Source organism: Athene noctua, chromosome 9, assembly GCF_965140245.1.
Source record: "Athene noctua chromosome 9, bAthNoc1.hap1.1, whole genome shotgun sequence".
Lineage (NCBI taxonomy): Eukaryota > Metazoa > Chordata > Aves > Strigiformes > Strigidae > Athene > Athene noctua.
In genome coordinates, this window is record NC_134045.1 from 27,536,598 (window position 1) to 27,554,511 (window position 17,914).

Sequence of the window (17,914 nt, forward strand, 5' to 3'; positions counted from 1 at the left end):
GCCGCATGTGGACTTCCGGGTGTGAAGGGCGCGGACGGAAGTGGAAAACTGGGGAAACGGGCGGGGCCGGGGAGACCCCACGGACACCCACATCGGGGCGGGGGGAGACCCCCCGGGCAGCCCCGGGGGACCCCGCAGACACCGCCTGGCAGCCCCGCCCCGGGGCAGAGCTCACTCGCTCACCCCCCTGCACCGACAGACATGGCCGCGCGCACCCCCGCGCACAGACAAGACAGACAGACAGACAGACAGAGCCTGCAGACAGGTGCAGGGCAGTTTTATTCTCCTGTGGCCCCGCCTCAGCCGGCCGCCACCGTCTCCTTGACCCAGGCCAGGACACGCCGCACATCCACGTAGACGCCGTACTTGGAGGCCGTACATGTCTTGTCGTAGCTGAGGATGCCGGCTGCGTACCAGGTGTCATCGTCGGGGTCCTGCACGGCGAAGGCGCCACCAGCGTCCCCGTAGCACGTGTCCTCACGTAGCTCGCTCATGCCCACGCAGAAGGTGTCATTGCTAAGGGTGGGCTGGACCCAGTAGGACGCGTTCCGCGCCTCGTAGTACTGCCGGCACTGCTCCTCCTCCGCCACCGGCAGCATCACGTACTTCAGCATGTCGGGAAAGGCAAAGGTAGCGCCGCGGCCCCAGCCCGAGACGTAACCCACCTGCCCCGGGTGCACATAGTCTTTCTGGGGCAGGCAGATGGGCATTGCCTCATCCCCGAGGGGCACCTTCTGCTTGAGCTTCAGCAGGGCAAGATCCACAGCCTCGGGGTAGGCGGGGTGCAGCACCACGCGCTCAATATCCAAGGCAGGCTGATTCTGCTTCTGGCTGCCCAGGAAGAGCTGCAGCGTCGGGGCGATCTCCTCAGGCTTGGCATCCACAGTGTGGTTCAGGTAGACGTTCCTGCCCGTGGTCAGCAGCCACTGGTCGCTGATGAGCGTGGCCCCCACAGTGAGGTTGTGGCGGGTTACCAGCCGGCCCTGCCACGGGAAGCTGTCCTTCTGAGCCAGCAGGCCCCCAATGATGCGCTGCATCTGCCTGGGGGGGTTCTTCGGCTTCCCGCACACTGCACGGGGCAGAACAGGGCCCCGGTGAGCCCCCGGGCCCACAGCAGCCCCAGGGAGCAGCACTGCAGACAGGGGTTGAGAGCAGCTGCCCAGGCAGAGAGCTCAGAGCCCCCCCGCTGCCCGGCCCCTCCAGCCCCACCCCCTGTCCCTCTGCTCTCACCTGGCTCGCAGACAGGCACCTCCTTGCCAGCTTCAGGGCTCACCCACGTGTGATCCTCATCACACCTGTACGTGCCTTTGGGGGAAACCAGAGTCAGCACCCCTGCCCTGCGAGGGGGGAAGGAAGGGCCCTGCAGCCAGGGAGGCGTGGAGGTCCTCGTTCTTCCCCAGGGCTTGGGTAGCAGGGGTACCCCGGGGGGCTGCATCGTGCTTCATCGGGGCAGCCCCACTGTCCCCTGGAGCCAGGGAGAAGCCCCATGCCCCGGCGCCACACCCACGCCTCACCGTCCCCGGTGCCACGCAGCCGATAGTGCGGGTTGCAACGGTACTGGATGAGGTGCTCCACGTAGCCGTGTTCGATCTCCGCAGGCTTTGTGCAGCTCCACTCTGCAGGCACAGAACACTAGGTCCCTCTCCAGCCCTCATCTTCCTGCCCCACACCTGCTCCCTGCCAAGCTGCCCCTTGGCTCCATCCGAGCCCCAGCGCTCCCACCCTTGCCCTGAAAGGTACCAGTGGTAGTTGTGGTCTCCAGCACGGTCCAGGCCAGGCCAGCGATCAGCAGCACCGCAGGCCTGCAGGGAAGAGAGGGCACGCTCAGCAGAGGGTCCTACCCCACTGCTCCCAGGCTGTGGGCTCCACCAAGACCAGTGCCTCGGCCAGGATCCTCCCCCATCCCGCCAGGTCTCTCCCCGGGAGGGCAGAGGGCCGACCCCCCACCCCTGGGGTTGCCCATCAGACACAGCCGTGGAGGACAAGGCTGCAGTGTTGTGACCCAGAGCGTTTCCAGGCCCAACACGGGTCCTGTCGCAGCCCATGGCGGGCCCAGGTCCTCAACCAGGCAAGCAGGACGGACACGGCACCGAACACACGCAGGGACACAGTGTCGCTCACCCCATGGTCACAGCTCCCTCTCCTCACAGCAGCCTCCTTCTGCAGGCTGATGCTGCTCAGAGCTCCCTCCTCATCCCTTTTATTGCCACCTCCCGCGCCCTGGTGCAGCCCCGTGTGCTCCAGACCTCCTGACCCTGTCATGGGCAGCCAGCACCTTTCCCAGCAGGAGAAGCACAAAACTCCCCGCCTGGCTCACGGCCGGCCTGGCAGAGGCTCCCGGGAAGGCAGCCAAGCCCCCACAGGAAGCCAGCGTGCCAAGAGTTTCCGGGATTTTGCAGTTAAAAGTATACAGGGAGGGATCTGGCTGCAGACGCTGGTGCCTTGGCGCGGTGACACCAGCTGAGGTTCACAGAAAGCAGAGCCAACCCCTGCTCCCTGCCAAACCTAGAGTTGTCCCCGTGGGGGCACCAAGCAGCCCCCCAGTGCTGGCAGGCAAAGCTGGGGCACAGGAGCCAAGTCCCATCCCATCCCGGGCCTGGCTCTGCCTGCAGCCGGGGCACTCCCTGACAGCCACCCCGCATGGCCGGGGCTCAGCAGGGCGCGGTGCTGATGGAGCCCTGGGCAGTGCCAGCCCAGCTGGCCGAGGGGTGCAGTGTGTCCACGCCAGATTGCTGCAGGCTCTGAGGGACTGTGGCCAAGCCGACCTCTTCCCAGAAATACCCACCCCTTCCCGCCCAGTGGGCTCCAGCCCCGCGTCCTGGCAGCCCCGGGCCCCCTGGGTGAAGGTTGTTTGTGAGCAGAGGGGAAGGCCCGGCCCAGCCTGACGGGAACTTGCAGTGGCAGCCGCTGGCTGGTGCCCAGCAGGGTGTGACAGCCGGCAGCCAGGGCACAGGGTCTGCTTCCCACAGCACAACCGAGGGGCAGCATGGGGGGGGGGGCGGACAGGCAACCCCTCTCACCTACCTCGGGGTGCCAGTGCTGCAGCGAGGCTGCCCCAGAGCCACTGAAGATTGGCTGGGGGTCTTGCCCTCTGCCCCTCAGGTCCTTCAGGTGCAGGAGGGACACTGTGTGTGGTCCCAGACACTCCAGAAGACCTGTCCCACCCTGTGCAAGCTTCTTCCTTCTCATGGGATGCCTGTGCCTCAAAACAATGCACTGCTTGAGAACTCTGGCCCAGCACCAGTCATACTTGTGCAACCACACTCGGAAGGCAGAAGGATGGAGTCCAGCTCCGACCCAAGCAGAAGGCTTGACAGCTCCGACCCATGAGCCATGCTGGCACTTAGAAAGGTGCTGTGGCATTTGGTGACAGCAGGCTGGTAGCAGGCTTGTCCCTCCCCAGGAGACTGCCATGCCCTGGCAGGGGGGAAAAAGCAACACATGGCCGTGCCCTGGTGCCCACTGGCAGCGCCGAGGTTCGCTCAAACAGACTGTGGGCAGGAGCTAACCAGGCTGCCCGTGGACATGGACCACAGCCCATGCGCCGGGCTGCGGCAGCACAGGGCCACGCTCGAGACCAACGCCACCAGCAAATGCCACGGCAGCACAAGGTACCGATTGTCTCCAAGTCACAGTCAGGGATCAGCTGCGGAGCACAGACAAAAGTGCAGCAGGACAAGGGAAAACTCAAGCTCGCACTCCCATGGACATGACAGCTGCCCTCAGACCTGGTGCCTCCCAGGCCCTCTCCAAAGCGCAAGCAAACCTCGGCCAGCGGACCAGCTCACGTCCCTGTCAGAGCAGCAGCAAGCACCAGCTGTTTGAAGGCAGAGAATCGAGGGAACAAGGCTGGTGTAGGGGCTGCAGAAGCAGGGGAGCAGGTGGGTGACAGCCCTGACGTGAACAAAGGGCGTCTGAGAGTAGGGTCAGCAACCCTGCACATGTAAACCAGTTTGGTGAAGTGCTGTGATGCAATCCTGCTCTGCAGGCTGGATTGTGAGAGGCTGCAGAGGGAATGCCATGTCCAAGTCAAGCCGTGTTGCTCAAGAAAAGCCCAAGATGACAACAGGCAGCCCAGGGTAAAACAACAGTCAACACCGGAGCCCCAGAGACAAACCCGACAGCCTCCAGCAGTGTGAACAAACAGGGCCTTTTCACAAGTGACAGGGCGTAACCACAGCTGCCTCCAAACATCTGTGTACTGGCAGCAAAGGGAAGAAACTGTGTCCAGCACCTCCCAAGCGCCCAGCCTCACGTGGAGATCTCTGCGAAGGGAGCCCAGGCGGGCTTGGCGTGGAACCATCCCAGAGCCCTGCACTTCTAGCGCCAGGAAAAGATGCACCAACTGGGAACAACGTGAAGGGAGCTGCTCGGCTGAGGAGATCCGGGCTGTGTCCCGCCAGCCCAAGGGGTGTCCCGGGAGCAGCACACAGGAGCAGGTGAGCCAAACATTTATTGACACTCAGGCAGGACTCAAGGCCCGCAGGTTTGTTACAGGACCACATGCGGAGAAGGGCAGTGAGAACAGACCCTCCTGCAGAGGCTACGGTGCAGGACCGAGCGCCAGCCAGAGCAGGCAGCACGGGCTGGAGGGTCTCTGCGTGGCCCCCAGCTCTGGGCAGTGACACCGGGAAGGTATGCCCTCCCTGGGAAGCGCTGCAGCCCGCAGGGCCCTTCCTCACCACCCAGCGCTGGTTTCTGCTGGGGAGCCCAACACCCAGGAAAGCCAAAATATGGCCCTGGACAGCAGCACCAGCGCAGAGGCCCCTGCCCCAGTCCCAGCCTACCCAGCACTGGAAGCGTCAGGCCTGTCCCTGCCTGGCCACAGCTGCTCCCAGCCAGATCTTGGTCCTGCAGCACATCAGCGCCGGTGATCTGCTCCAACCGCCTCCATGACGTTCTTGAATCCCTGCTCCCTAACAGGGACAGCGCATGATGGCTCGGCCCCGCAGTACCTCTGCTCCTGCACCAGCACAGGGCTGCCCGGAGCCACCCTGGGCCCAGCAGCTTCCCTGGGGAGCTGCCTGGCCCCTCACCTCAGCAGCTCCTCCAGCTCCCGCTTCACCGTCCCCACCACCAGCGGCCCATGGTACACGAGTGCTGTGTACATTTGCACCAGCGAGGCTCCAGCACGGATCTTCTCCAGGGCGTCGTGCCCACTGCTCACCCCGCCCACCCCGACGATGGGCACCCGTCCTGTGGGCAGGCGCATGCTCAGGACGGCACGGGCAGCGCCAGCCTGCGCCCGCAGCCCTGCCCTGCCCCTACCCTGGGTGAGGGTGTACATCTCCCTGACGGTCTGCGTGGAGAGCTCCCGCAGCGGCTTCCCGCTGAGGCCCCCGGGCTCCATGTGCTGCCGGCTCCGGAGGCCACTGGGCCGGCTCACGGTGGTGTTGCTGACAATCAGCCCGTCCACACCGAGCTGCGGGGGCAGCAGCATAAGGACACGGCTCCCATGAGCAGCCCCCAACTCTCATCCTCAGGCTGCCAGGCCAGGACCCTCCCCAGCAAGTGCCCAAGCAACATGCCTGGGGACAAAGCAGCTGCCCCCCACCGCCTGGGCCGTCCCCAAGGTCTGGGTGACACGCACAGGTCCTCAAGGGGGCTGCAGAGAGGGGTCCTGCCAGAAGCGCCACGGTCCTGCCCTCGTGCTGCGCCCAGCTCCCCACCAGCTGCCCGCTCCCGCCTCTCACCTCGCGGACGACGCTCGCGATGTCCCGCTTGTCCTGCGCTGTGAGGTCAGGGGAGATCTTCACCAGCACAGCTGGCTTGTGCTCGCAGGGCAGCGCGTCCCTCTCCGCCAGCACCTGCGGGGCAGGGAGCAGGTCGGGGGGGGAACACACACCTCCACCTCGGACCTGGGAGGCCTGCGCACCTGTCGCCACAGGCAGCACAGGGACAGGGCCTGCTCCTCCTGCACGGTGCCGCTGCCAGGACGGGCGCCCCACGGCACCGGGACAGGGCAGACGACCCGCCCAGCACCACAGAGACTCCTGATGCCGCGGGCGGGGGCTCGCTGCCCCCTCGCAGGAGCAGAGTGGAGGGCAACACCTCCCTGCTCACGTGCAGGAGCACAGTGCCTGGGGAACCAGCAGCTGACTGGGGCACACCTTGTTGGCTCTGCCCACCACTCCCACCCGCCCCTTCCCACGCTGGCACAAACCCGCTGCTGGAGCAGAGCGGACACTGCAGGGGATGGGATGCAGCCAGTGCTGGTAGCCGTGGCCTGGGCTGGCTGTCGGGATCACCCACCTTGGTCAGCAGGTCCCTCAGCTCAGCCTTGCCCTGCAGGTCCCGCAGCCCTGGGGTGTTTGGGCTGGACACGTTCACAACCAAGTAGTCAGCCAAAGGGCCCAGTGTCCGGACTCCAGCCACGTAGTCAGCTGCAGCATTGGTAGAGCTCTTGTTCTTGCCCAGATTGACTCCGAGGGGCATTCCCTCTGGAACACAGACATGGCTGAGCCAGGGCAACAGGACCAACCACCACCCGAGGGGCCAGAGCGCCTGGCAAGGGAGGCTGCAGGACCAGCTAAAATCACGACAGGGTTATGCAGCCCACGTGTTTCATGGGGGTGGGCCTGGGACTGTCCTGCCAGCACTGGAGCATCACCACAGCTGCCCCAGTCAGCACTGCAGCCTCCAGCCTGACCACCCGGTGGGGGCTGCCCTCAGAAACTGCCCAGCTGGGGCTCTCTGTTGGCTTTGATAGTCTCTACAGACACGTCCTGCCCGAAGCAGCAAGCGGAGCCTCTATCACAGAGAAAATGGCCAGAGAAAGGTGCCTGGTCACAGTCCCAAGGCGGAGAGGTTACAGCCCCAAGAGCATGCCTGCTGTCCGAGTGCACCTCGCTCTGGCCAGGGCCCTCCTGTGCCTGGACACGGGTATCACACACCTTTCCTGGTCCACAGCTGCCTGGGAGACCCCCAAACCCACCCTGCAGACCTCAAGAGCAAAGGCTTATAAGCTTGTCTCACCACCAGTGAGCCTGAGCTGCATCTCCTGGCGGGCCCGCAGCCTGCGCTCCACCGCGACGTGGCCATGGCTGTTGAATCCATACCTGCACCACAAAAGACAAGGCTCAGGGCGGGGCTGCTGTCCACAAGCCCCGAGCAGGTCACAGGTGAAACACAAGGGAGACGCGTGGTCTCTGCAGCTCGCTCAGCGCATCCAACCCAAAAGCCCCCACAGCACAGACCCCAGAGCCGGGACCACCCACATAAACGCCCTCCCGCTGGGCAGAGCAGCCACCCTCGGATCCCACCTGTTAATGACCGCCTCGTCCTCCGCCAGCCGGAAGACCCTGGGCCTGGGGTTCCCCTCCTGGGGCTGGGGTGTGACCGTGCCCACTTCCACAAAGCCGAACCCCATCTTGTACAGCCCGTCCACAGCCTCGCCCTGCTTGTCGAAGCCGGCCGCCAGGCCCACGGGGTTGCGGAACCGGTGCCCGAGGACTCGCACCTCCTGCGGGGCAGGGCCTGGGTCAGGCGCTGGCGGCCGGGAGGGCCGGAGCACACCGACACCGGGAGCCACGGCCAGGGTCTCGCTCCAGCCCCCTCCCCTCCGTTCCCCCTCGCCTCGCAGGGTCTCCCCCTCGGGTGCCGGCCCCGGGGGACCCCCAGCTCCCGCCGGGACTCTCCTGGCCCCCGGGACGCCCCAGGGGCCCCTCTGCCGCCTGGCAGAGCTCACCGCCCCCCACAGGACCCGCCCGCTCGCCCACCCCGCCGGACCCTGTGATCCCCCCGCCACCCCCCACACTGGCGGCTCCCCACCCACCGCCCCGGCCTCCCCCCGCCTCAGAGCCGCACCAGCGCGGGGCCGTCGGGACGGGCGGGCGGCAGTAGTCCGAGGGCGGCAGCGCGCAGGGCCAGGCCGTGGGCGGTCTCGGGGGGGAGGGCGCGGAGCGCGGGCATCACCGCCGCGTAGAGCCGCTCGTCGCCCGCCGCCAGCGCTGAGCCCAGCAGCAGCCCGCAGCCGCCCAGCGCCACCGCCAGCAGCCGCCCCTGCGCGGCGTCGTCAGCAGCGCGACCGCCCCGGCCCCCCGGCCCCTCCCGCCCCGGCCCCCCGGCCCCTCCCGCCCCAGTCCCTCCCGCCCCGGCCCCCCGGCCCCTCCCGCCCCAGTCCCTCCCGCCCCGGCCCCCCGGCCCCTCCCGCCCCCGGCCCCCCGGCCCCTCCCGCCCCGGCCCCTCCCGCCCCCGGCCCCCCGGCCCCTCCCGCCCCGGTCCCTCCCGCCCCGGCCCCTCCCGCCCCGGCCCCCCGGTCCCTCCCGCCCCCGGCCCCCCGGTCCCTCCCGCCCCGGCCCCTCCCGCCCCCGGCACGCCGCCCCCCAGCCATCTCACACCGGTGCCCCCCCCCAGGCCCCTCCGGCCGCTCACGCGCAGCGGCGCCGCCATCTCCCCGGCCCGACACGTGGACGGGCACTTCCGGTCGCCCGTCCCGGTGATTGGCGGAGGCCGCACCCTCCCCAGCCAATAGCGACGCAGCAGGACTCGGACCGAGCGGCCGAATCGAAACACCAACGGCAGGGCGGGAGTCACGGGGGTGTGGTGCCACCAGACCACGCCCCCCGCCCGCAGCGCGGCACCCGGGGCGGGGGGCCGGGCCCCCGCAGCAGCGCTGTCGTGGTGTGCCCCCCCCGCCCCCCGGTCCCCCGCCACAGCCGCGCACCCGCACCCAAGAGGGTCCCGACGCCGCCCGACCCCGCCCCGAAAGCCCCCGGGACACGGAGCTCCAGGCCCGGCTTTATTAGGAACCGCTCACAAGATACAAACCGACCCAAACCCCCCGTGAAGGGTGCGGAGTGTCACCACAGCCCCCGGCCTCACCCTCCCCACACCGCCGGTGCTCCGCTCGCCCCCCCCAGACCCGCTCACACTCCCAGCAGCGTCGGGAAAGCGCCTGGCGACACCCTCCTGCAGAGACGCCGCCGCCGAGGCCATGGAGGGGTCGGTCCCGGGGGCAGCAAAGAGGAGGACGTCGGGCAACCCCCAACCAGGCGCAGCCGGAGGCAGGGAGAGGGGAAGGGGCGGCGCAGGCAGAGGCGCAGGGCAGGGCCGCGTCCCCTCACCGCCAGCTCGTGGAGCCGGCTCGGCCGCAGCCTGCCCAACAGCTTCCATCAGCCATAGCCCACGGCAGCTCCTGGGCGATGCTAGAGGGGGAAAAGCCCCGTCCCAGCCTCCACCTCCCTTCTCGGGGGAGGCACTACAGGCGGGGGGGCAGCCAGGAACAGCGTGACAACGCCAAGCAGAGCTTTCCTGTGCAGCCACCCCCAGGGTCCAGGGCTGTTCCCTGCACCCATCTCACAACACTCCCCACAGTTCACCTCCCGGAGCAACAAAGATGGGGAAAGTGGCAGCGCTTGGTTTAAGTACAGCAGGAAGAGCTCAAGAAGAAGAGCGCGCATTCATCAGAGGTTAATAGAGAAAAAACAGTTTCAAGGGAAGTCAATCTTGGAGAGAAGCAGCCATCACCACTCCTGCCTCACTGGAGTTGTAGACCCATCGGTTTTATGTTTTCTTCTTTAGCTCCTCAAACCTCCGAGAGAGATCATCAAAGTCAATGTCTTCAGAGGTGGAAGAGTTGGCGCCAGCAGAGGCTGTTGGCAGCGTATCCGGCACCGATGGCAGCTCAGGCAGCACAAAGTTATTGATGGTATTAGGAGCTCCAGCTCTCGGTTTGGGAGAAGCTTCTGACTTGGGCCCGGGCCCTGTTTAGAATAATACCATTTCAGCTCACCCTCGTCAGACACTCGCCAGGCCAAACAGAGCTACGCTAACCAAGAAGGCAGTACCAACGCATCCTTCGGAACAGGCCCAGTGGTCACACACCTCTAACCATGTGGCACACACCGCGCAGCACACACTGCACAGGGCTGCAGCCGCAGCAGAGCTGGGCCAGTGACCCCACCCAGAGCCGCCCCAGACACCACGAGATGCCCCTGCGCTGCCCGCTGAGATGGGCTGACACTCCCACACGCTGCTACGGGCTGGGCTGCGCCACGGGGGTTGCACTTTCTCCACTCCAACCCCCTGAAGACACATGCAGGTAGCAGCAGCCGTCACCAGCTGCCAGACTGAAGCACACAGCCAGACCCAGCATGCCCACAGACCCAACTCCTTCAGCACGCACCAGTGCTCCCCAGAGGGCTCCACTGCACCGCCAGAAATCCTGGCTGGACCTAGGGTTAAGGTCTAAAATCCCTCTAAAAACCCTCACGGCCCTTATCAAGTCCTAGAGATACCAAGTGCTTTCAGAACACAGAGCAGAATCGCGCTGTACAAGGTGGGAGAATTTCATTACGATCCAACTACAAGGCACCTCGTAAGCCTTGTGTAGACAGACCAAAGGACAACAGTCTCTGCACTAGTCCTGCCCTGCTGTGTGCTGCCTCAGCGTGGACAGTACAAACTGCCTACCCTTGCTGCTTGCTGCTTTCATTCTCTGGCTGCAGATCAAGATTATTTACTCCCTGTAAATATATCACTTAGAGCTGTTGCTTTCTCATTTTATCCTGCAGCACCCTAAACTTGATCTGATGAGACAGCCTAGGCTGGAGACCCAGCTCTGAAGTCAGACTCTAGCTCCTGAGTTTCCCAGGGGAAGTCCGGGCCCTACCTGTTCCAAGAGTACACTCCATTTCTATCAGTCCTCTCCCAGCTCAAATCCTATCACACCCTGTGCACTCTCCCCTCTGCAGAACGCTTCCTCGCAGGGACATGGGGACCCAGGCTCACCACAGCCCCAGCCACCTGCAGTTCCCCTCACCTCCCGCCACACTCACCGGGCACTGGCGCGGAAGCCTCCTTGTCAGCATCAGGCTCATCGATCTGGAAGAGACCCTCTGTTAGTGTGGCACTCGCTCCCCGCTGCCGTCACAGAACCGTGCGGGTGTGCGGGATGGCTGCAGGCAGCCACACCCCTGTGGAATGATGTACACCCTGGCCCTCCCCAGGGCGGCGGCAGCCCCAGCTTCCAGCACGCTCATGAGAATCTCCCCCTCTTCCCAAAAAAAGGGAGGCAGTGCTTCGACTTTCCCTCCCTCCCTGTCCAAACAGACTCACTGGGCACATTCTGGAACCGGATAAACAGAGAGTATCCGCTGGCAGGTCTGAAATACTTATCAAGGACCTAAGTGGGAGAAGACTGCCCTCTTCACCCGTGTAATCTCAGCTGCTGCTTCCTCCCTTTCACACACAGCAAACGGGTCCTTGTAGCCACTAGCGAGGTACAAAATGACCCTGCTTGTGTCCTGGCCTGCCTGGGACAAAGGCCCATGGCCCGGCCGGTTGTGCTGGTACAACTCCTCACTCCTGGTGGGCTGCAATCAAGAACACCCACCCCTGCCCAGCCGCATCTGTGCCCACATCTCCTGGACACAACAGCTGCTGTGTAGCTACTACAGGTGTGAGCACACACAGGTGCTTGGCTACACCCACCCCTACACAAGATACTGCAGAAACAAGAAGCATGTCACAAAGTAAAATGGGAGGCAGGATCGTGAACTGCAGCAACAAAAACATACACCAGCACAGGAGAAGACTCCAGCCTCTCCTTTGTCATCTCCAAGAACCAAGAAAGATCTGAGAAAGGAAGAGTGTTTAAATATACACCATCCGGTCAGCCAAAACGGTCACCCAGGCTACTATGAATTAGTTCAAAAGCTGTTAACTAAACAGACTGATGGTGATAAACCCTTCACAGTAAAAACCAGAATTTGTGGACTCTACTGTTTATCACCATTTTAACAATGCAGTAAAATACATCTTGGCTTTCCCTTGCAGCCAAAACACCCAGCTGAATGAGGAACTCCCCCTCACCAGTCACTCCTGTCACATGCACTCAGTGATTCACCACACCCAGAACCAATGCCAAGCACCACCCAAAAGCTCCAAAGGTTGCCAGCCCTGTGCTTAATGAACATTCGCCTCTCTTGTGGCTACCGCTGCACTCTTTCTGAGATTCCCTGGGCTGCCTACAACAGTGCTTCCGCTCAGGCACTTACAGACTCGTATGTCGGCGGGGTTGCTGGGATTGGCGGCGGATGGATGTTAGCGAAAGGCTGGTAAGTCCCCACTGGCAGGCCGTTGAAGTTCTCCTGTACAGAGAGATTACAGTCACACACCAGACTACGCACCTGGGAGAGCCACCATGGGACACAATGCACCTACAGCTGCTACAGGAGTCAGAGAAATTAGCATAAGATAAATGCAGGCAAGTGTCCAACCTGAGAGTTTACAATTACTAGGAAAAGTTTCTCAAGTCAGATGTAGGCACCCAGAGCAACCAGACCAAGCTAACAGGACTGTGAGCTACTCTGCAGAACCAGCATGACTGCACACTTCATCTTTCAAGGCCTCAGAAGTACCAGGACAAAAAGGTAACACCCTGCATTATAAGCACACCTGAGCCACTTCTCCTGAGTGCAGTATCACAGAACAGGTCTCTGCCTCACCCGAGGCTTTGTGTTACCCTTCCTTGTAACATGACAGTGCCACAAAGACTCAGACTTCGCAAGAGTCCTTGGCATATTTATGCCTGGGCCTTCAGCCAGCTGATACTTGGCCCAGATTTTCCACAAGAAGACTCTGCAGCACTGCTGGTACCGTATGAAGACTCCAGGCCATCCCACTGTTCTGCCACTCTCCAGTCTACGCAGATATCCCGTAAATGACCAAATTCATTTTGGGTGCTCTTTTCAGCTCCCACCTTCCACCCCTGCAAAAAATCACCTCCCAGAGCCACTGGCCCGGTCCTCTTCCTTTGCAGGCAGGGTGCTTCCGCGTTTTTCTGTGCTGTTCCCACCCCACAAAACTCACCTGATTTCCTGAACTGAACCTTGACACACTACCAGCCTACCAACCTCAAAGTGCAGCTCCAACCCCTGGTCAAAAGCCTGGCAGTCAGAAGACTGCCTCAGGAGTTAAGTCTGGACTCCTCTGCTCCCTGAAGGCAAAGAGGGCTGGCTGGAGAACAGGGGTAGGAACCTCCACAGTCAAGAAACAACACGAAGCTTCAGCTGCACTGCCAGCGGCTTCCTCCCCCGCAGTCTCACGCCAACATGATGGCTCCTGACACATCAAGCCCTCAGGTACAGACACTTCCCAGTCAGCAGGCAACAGGCTAAGCACCACAATCGGGGTCTTCCACAGAAAAAAGGAATGCTCAAAGCAAAGGCACTTACCGGTCCCTTTGGAGGCGGGTAGGAGAAGGGCGGATTCGGCGTTGGCATGGGCATAGGCATCATCACGGGCATGGGCACTAGTCCATCATGACCAACCAGCGGGGCTGTAAATCCACCACCTCCTCCCCCTCCATGGCCACCCTTCTTCACATCATCCGTGAATCCCACATCAATCAGATCTGCCTCTCCACCCACGGGGGCTTCAGCCTGGAGAGGGTGGAAGAGTTCTGCTCACCAACACACCCCCGTTCTGACCACAGCCCTCTGAACAGCACTGGACACAGCATTTGTCATGGACAAGACGGGACAACAGGCACAGAACACACAGCAGCTACACGGCGATATCAATTAATGGGAATCTGCGAGGGAACCAGGCTGTAGCATGACTGTGGAAGGAGGAGGGACTGTGCTGTGCTAGGGCTGTTTGTAAGATACCAGAGCACAGACACCACCGAATTTGCTGCAATGTCCCAGCCTGTGCTCTGAAACCCACGCAGCACCGACGGGACACAGAGCTCCCTGCAGACTCCCTCACTCACCATCACCACCGAGTCAGGCTCGTAGGGCACGTTGTAGTTCTTGGCGATCTCGATCAGGTATCTCTCCACCAGAATCTTGGGCGGCGCCTCCACACTCAGCTTGTGCATCAGCTGGAACAGACAGGTGCAGGACACTCAGTGGGAGCAGGGCAACTCCAGCTCTATCCCAGCCAGGGCCACCCGCTGCAGGGAGCATGGCGCAGCCCCAGGGAGGCTTTTCCTCCCAGCACGGCACTGCCAAGGAGTCTGCTGGCCACCACGGGCCAGGGCTGCACGTGCTCTGCTCCTCTCTGTGCACAGCCAGCACAGCAGGGGCCCCCGCCTGCCAGGGACCCCAGCACTGCGCTCCAACATGGGCAAGCCCCCCGCAGCACAGCTGGCCCGCCCTGCTCTGCAGTGAGCCACAGGCATCAGCCACTGGCCACCGGAAAGCCACAGCAGGCATGCCTGTTCTGCCAGCTGCAGCTGCTCCACCAGTTCATTACCCTGTCATTGACTGTCCCGATCTGGTTTGTCCGGCACAGCTTCCCATACTCCTTGCTGTACTTGGCACACAGCTGGTCAGCAACCTGCAGCAGGAGAGAAACTCTGGGAACGTGCACACCCTTGTTTTCCCCCAGCACACGCTGAACATCTGCTGTAGCCCCTGGAGTTGCCTGCCCCCCTCCCAGCTGAGCTGCCCCTGGTGCTCCAGGGATACCGATACTGGGGTCTCCATCTCAGAGCCCATAAAAACCTGTCCTCTGCCTTAACGACAGAGTCCTGGACAAAGGCCTCCACCAGCTTCTGGCAGTGTCACCCCCACCCCCACACATACTGACACCCCTCAAACAACCCTACTCACAATCTTCAACTCAGCCACTTCTGACTGGAGTCGTGGTGCAGCCCAAATCAGTGTAGACACTGCTTCTGCCAGGCCAGAGTCCAGCTCCCTAAGGACAAGAGAAGACAATCCACATCAAGCACCTAGTCTTTGCTGCCCTCAGGCTGCTTAGCCTAGAAGTCCCCATCCTCTATGCTGGGCCCCAGAGACTCTCCTACCTGGGGAGGAATTGGTCTCTGGAGGCCCTAGGACATCGAGACAAACACAGGAGCCCTTCCACACCCCAGGTCTGCCCCCAGCTGTATCCCTCCCTGAGCCCAAGGGGCCTGGCCCCTCTCCCACAGGATACCCCCTAGGCCAGAGCTTACTTCATGGACTGAATCAAGCCAAAGCGGGCTAGCAGCAGATCGCAGTACAGCTCCAGGATCTCCATGGCCTCCACAAGGTAATCTTCACGGATGATATGCTCCACACGAATCCTGGCACGCTCATCTTTGCCAGCTGCCAGATAATCTGCTATCTCCTTCCTTGCCTTCTGGGCCAGCTCGGCTGCAGCACACATCCCCGAGGCCAGTCACCATGGTGGCAGGGGCTGCTGCCTCCGTACCAGCCCACAGTCCCCACCACACACAAAGCTCCTCTCTCCCCTTCATCGAGCCTCTGCAGTGCAGGACACTCTCCAGGTCCTAACACACTAACTCACAGGAGAAAGGAGTGGGCTTTAAGCTGCTAAAAACACTCCTACACCCTCAGTTTCCCTGGAGAGTCAAGCAGAACCATGAATCTTATCTGTGTCTGGGCAGGGCAGGACAGCATGGGTGGGGGGAGCCTCTCACAGCACCCAGGAAGTTCCCTGCTACACTGTGAGCACAGGAAAGGGCCCCCACAGCAAACTGGCATGTCCCCCGACAGACAGCCCACAGCTACCACCCCATGCACCCCATAAATAGCACCCCGACACCTGCCAGGAAGATGGACAGAGGCCACATAGCCAGCCAGCTCCTCCGGGCACTCACACATCCGGGCAGATGGCAAGGCCAGGGTCCAGCAAGGAAGAGCAAAAGGCAACTCCACACTCACCCATGAAAATACCCTGATTCCAGAAGAACCTTCTCCTCGACTCTCCTGAGCCCCAGAAGCACCCTGCATCACACCTGCCCCCTCAAATACTCACTCTTCTTTTTCTCCAGCAGTTTGAGACGGTTGATGACAAGACGCAGGTTGACTCGCAAGCGCTCAGCCTTGAACCCAGAGCCCAACATGATGAACACTTTCTGTGGAAGAAGAGGAGGTCACTGGAACCAAGAGCTGTTGGTCAGAAGGACAGAAGCCACTGTTTTACTTGGGGGGGAAAAAAAACCACCAAGCCCAGTTCTCCAAACAAACAGGCACAGGCTTGATATTCCCAAATCTGGTTATTTACAAAGAACCAGACCTACAGCACTCATCATTCCCTTTTCCATTTTACAGCCCTGCACCTAACCAAGGCCAACAGGGAATAGAAATTTCGTGGATACTCCCATTCTGACAGAATCTCAACCCCAGAAACAGATGTAAGATGATAGAAAACTGGGACTACTTCATAAATAGGAATAGAGTTAGAAAACATAGCCTAAAACAAGAAGTTAAAGGCCTGGGTCTGTTTAATGTAGATAAGGGACAGCAGCCACTGATGTCAATACCAGAGTAAAGTTTTAAGAATGTTAGACAAACATTTACCAGCAGTGGTCTAGGAAAATGTGATTACACCCCAGCTCAGTAAGCTGAGCTTACTAAAATGGTATTTTGAGGTTCCATTCAGCCCCGGATCTTTTTGTAAAACAGCTGTATAATTAACCCAAGGTCACTACAAACTAAGGTTGTAACAGTCCTGTTATCAGAAGAAAAAGGTTGCCATTCCATATTCCCCCTCCTTCCTGCATACTGAACACGTGCTCTGGCACTTCTCCAGTCTCTCATGAGCCAGTTCAAGTCATTAGTCCTACAGAAAACTAACAGAAAACATCTTATTACAGCATTTTATTACGCCAAGAACTGTTGATCAAAAAACGTTTCCTTGACAGCTACCACACAGAAAGACCTTGACTTGTACCTGAAAGACACACTGGAGCTGAATTTTGGATAACATTTTCTGTATAACAAGTGGTTTACATAAAATTTGTTACTATCTAGAGCATATACAGTTTATTCAGCCAATCTATTCACACATCAATAATTTGAATGATGCACAGAACCAACCAAGCTCAAAACATGTTGCTACAGAAATACATGTGCATGATGTAAGTCTGATGCCATAAAAAGTTTTTCCTTTCTGTAACTGGGACACACTCCTACATTAAAATAATTTTACAGTGCTACAAGAGAGTCTCAGCGCGAGTTGGAATGTCTCTGTAAAAGCACCTATTAAATAACTACTCTGATCACAACCACCTGCATTAACAGATTAATTACAAATCCAGCCATTGGGTAGCAGCCAGCTCACTAGCCATTCTTTTGTAACCAACCTGCCGCCATTCTAAAAAGTTTTGTTGCTCCCACACCCCGCGGGAGGCTCTCCGACCAGGTGCTGCAGAAAGGCTGATCCAGTCCTTCCTTCCCTGTACCTCGCCTTCTCATCCCTTCCTACAGACGGAAGTCTTCTGACCAGACCCAAACTAACCTTTACACGCAGAGCAGCTAGCCGGTTGCTAGGGCGGTTGCCAGGTGCGTTAGCCAGCCCGCGGGACTCGCCGCGTAGCTGCCCAAAGGCCAGAGCTAGTTCAGAGAAGCGCGAGGGAGACCCTGGGGCAGCTTCACCGGCGGAGCTAACGGGGCTGAGCGGGAGAGATTCCCCCCTCCCGCCCCGCTGCCGTCCCCAGCGAGGCGGCGCCGAGGGAAGGTCCCACAGCGCGGGCGGGGCCGGCCCGAGCCCGCCCTCAGTCCCCCCAGCGGCCCTCAGGGCCGGACACGAACCTCGCTACCAGCACCCGCTCGGCCGCCCCCGCCGAGAGCCGCACACGCCGGCCGCCGCCCCGCACACGCTCCAGGCACCCAAAATGGCGGCCGGCCGTGCGCATCACCTCATCGCGTGCGGAGGGATCCGCGGCCGCCGCACGCCCCGCTCCCGGTCCAGGCCACGACGGCGCCAGTGCGGCAGCCGCAGCAGCCACGGCGGCCAGGCCGCGCGAAGAGCCCGGCGCGGCGGCGCCCGGGGAAGAGGCGGCGGCACAAGCGAGGAGAGCGGCGCTGAGGGACTAAATGAGCCAGCGGAGGGATCCTGCCAACAGAGTGTGGTGGCACCCTCCGGTAGGCGCCCACCGGCGCCTGCTCCCCGCCGCGGAGGTTCCGGCAGCACAACGTTCCGCCCGCGGCTCCCCCCGCCTGGCCGGGAGCCC

At 61.5% G+C, this 17,914-nt stretch overlaps 3 protein-coding genes across 14 annotated transcripts; all 3 read right to left on the minus strand.

The window, feature by feature from the left end:
• Positions 1-247: 247 nt before the first annotated feature.
• Positions 248-2,235, minus strand: LOC141963838 (haptoglobin-like). Its single transcript, XM_074913525.1, has 5 exons — positions 2,122-2,235; positions 1,741-1,802; positions 1,515-1,616; positions 1,231-1,305; positions 248-1,069 (listed from the first exon to the last, which is right to left on the minus strand). The coding sequence occupies exons 1-5, from the start codon at positions 2,124-2,126 to the stop codon at positions 300-302; spliced, it is 1,014 nt and encodes a 337-aa protein (XP_074769626.1). The 5' UTR covers positions 2,127-2,235; the 3' UTR covers positions 248-299.
• A 730-nt stretch (positions 2,236-2,965) lies between these two features.
• DHODH (dihydroorotate dehydrogenase (quinone)) lies at positions 2,966-8,419 on the minus strand. Of its 7 annotated transcripts, none has more exons than XM_074913515.1 (10): positions 8,374-8,419; positions 7,807-8,001; positions 7,263-7,462; positions 6,976-7,058; positions 6,253-6,440; positions 5,694-5,807; positions 5,269-5,422; positions 5,037-5,196; positions 4,788-4,909; positions 2,966-3,196 (listed from the first exon to the last, which is right to left on the minus strand). In XM_074913515.1, the coding sequence occupies exons 1-10, from the start codon at positions 8,389-8,391 to the stop codon at positions 3,186-3,188; spliced, it is 1,245 nt and encodes a 414-aa protein (XP_074769616.1). In that variant the 5' UTR covers positions 8,392-8,419; the 3' UTR covers positions 2,966-3,185. The 7 variants fall into 7 exon arrangements, 6 of the variants coding, with proteins under 6 accessions (XP_074769616.1, XP_074769615.1, XP_074769614.1 ...); XR_012634217.1 differs by having other exon boundaries at positions 2,992-3,196; positions 4,788-4,916; XM_074913514.1 differs by lacking the exon at positions 2,966-3,196 and adding an exon at positions 3,205-3,417.
• A 919-nt stretch (positions 8,420-9,338) lies between these two features.
• On the minus strand, positions 9,339-17,795 carry IST1 (IST1 factor associated with ESCRT-III). Of its 6 annotated transcripts, none has more exons than XM_074913425.1 (10): positions 17,600-17,795; positions 15,715-15,814; positions 14,909-15,089; positions 14,562-14,649; positions 14,203-14,286; positions 13,718-13,828; positions 13,179-13,385; positions 12,000-12,092; positions 10,779-10,824; positions 9,339-9,704 (listed from the first exon to the last, which is right to left on the minus strand). In XM_074913425.1, the coding sequence occupies exons 2-10, from the start codon at positions 15,800-15,802 to the stop codon at positions 9,505-9,507; spliced, it is 1,098 nt and encodes a 365-aa protein (XP_074769526.1). In that variant the 5' UTR covers positions 15,803-15,814; positions 17,600-17,795; the 3' UTR covers positions 9,339-9,504. The 6 variants fall into 6 exon arrangements, with proteins under 6 accessions (XP_074769526.1, XP_074769523.1, XP_074769521.1 ...); XM_074913422.1 differs by having other exon boundaries at positions 15,715-15,848; XM_074913420.1 differs by having other exon boundaries at positions 15,715-15,848; positions 17,493-17,794.
• Positions 17,796-17,914: the final 119 nt, after the last annotated feature.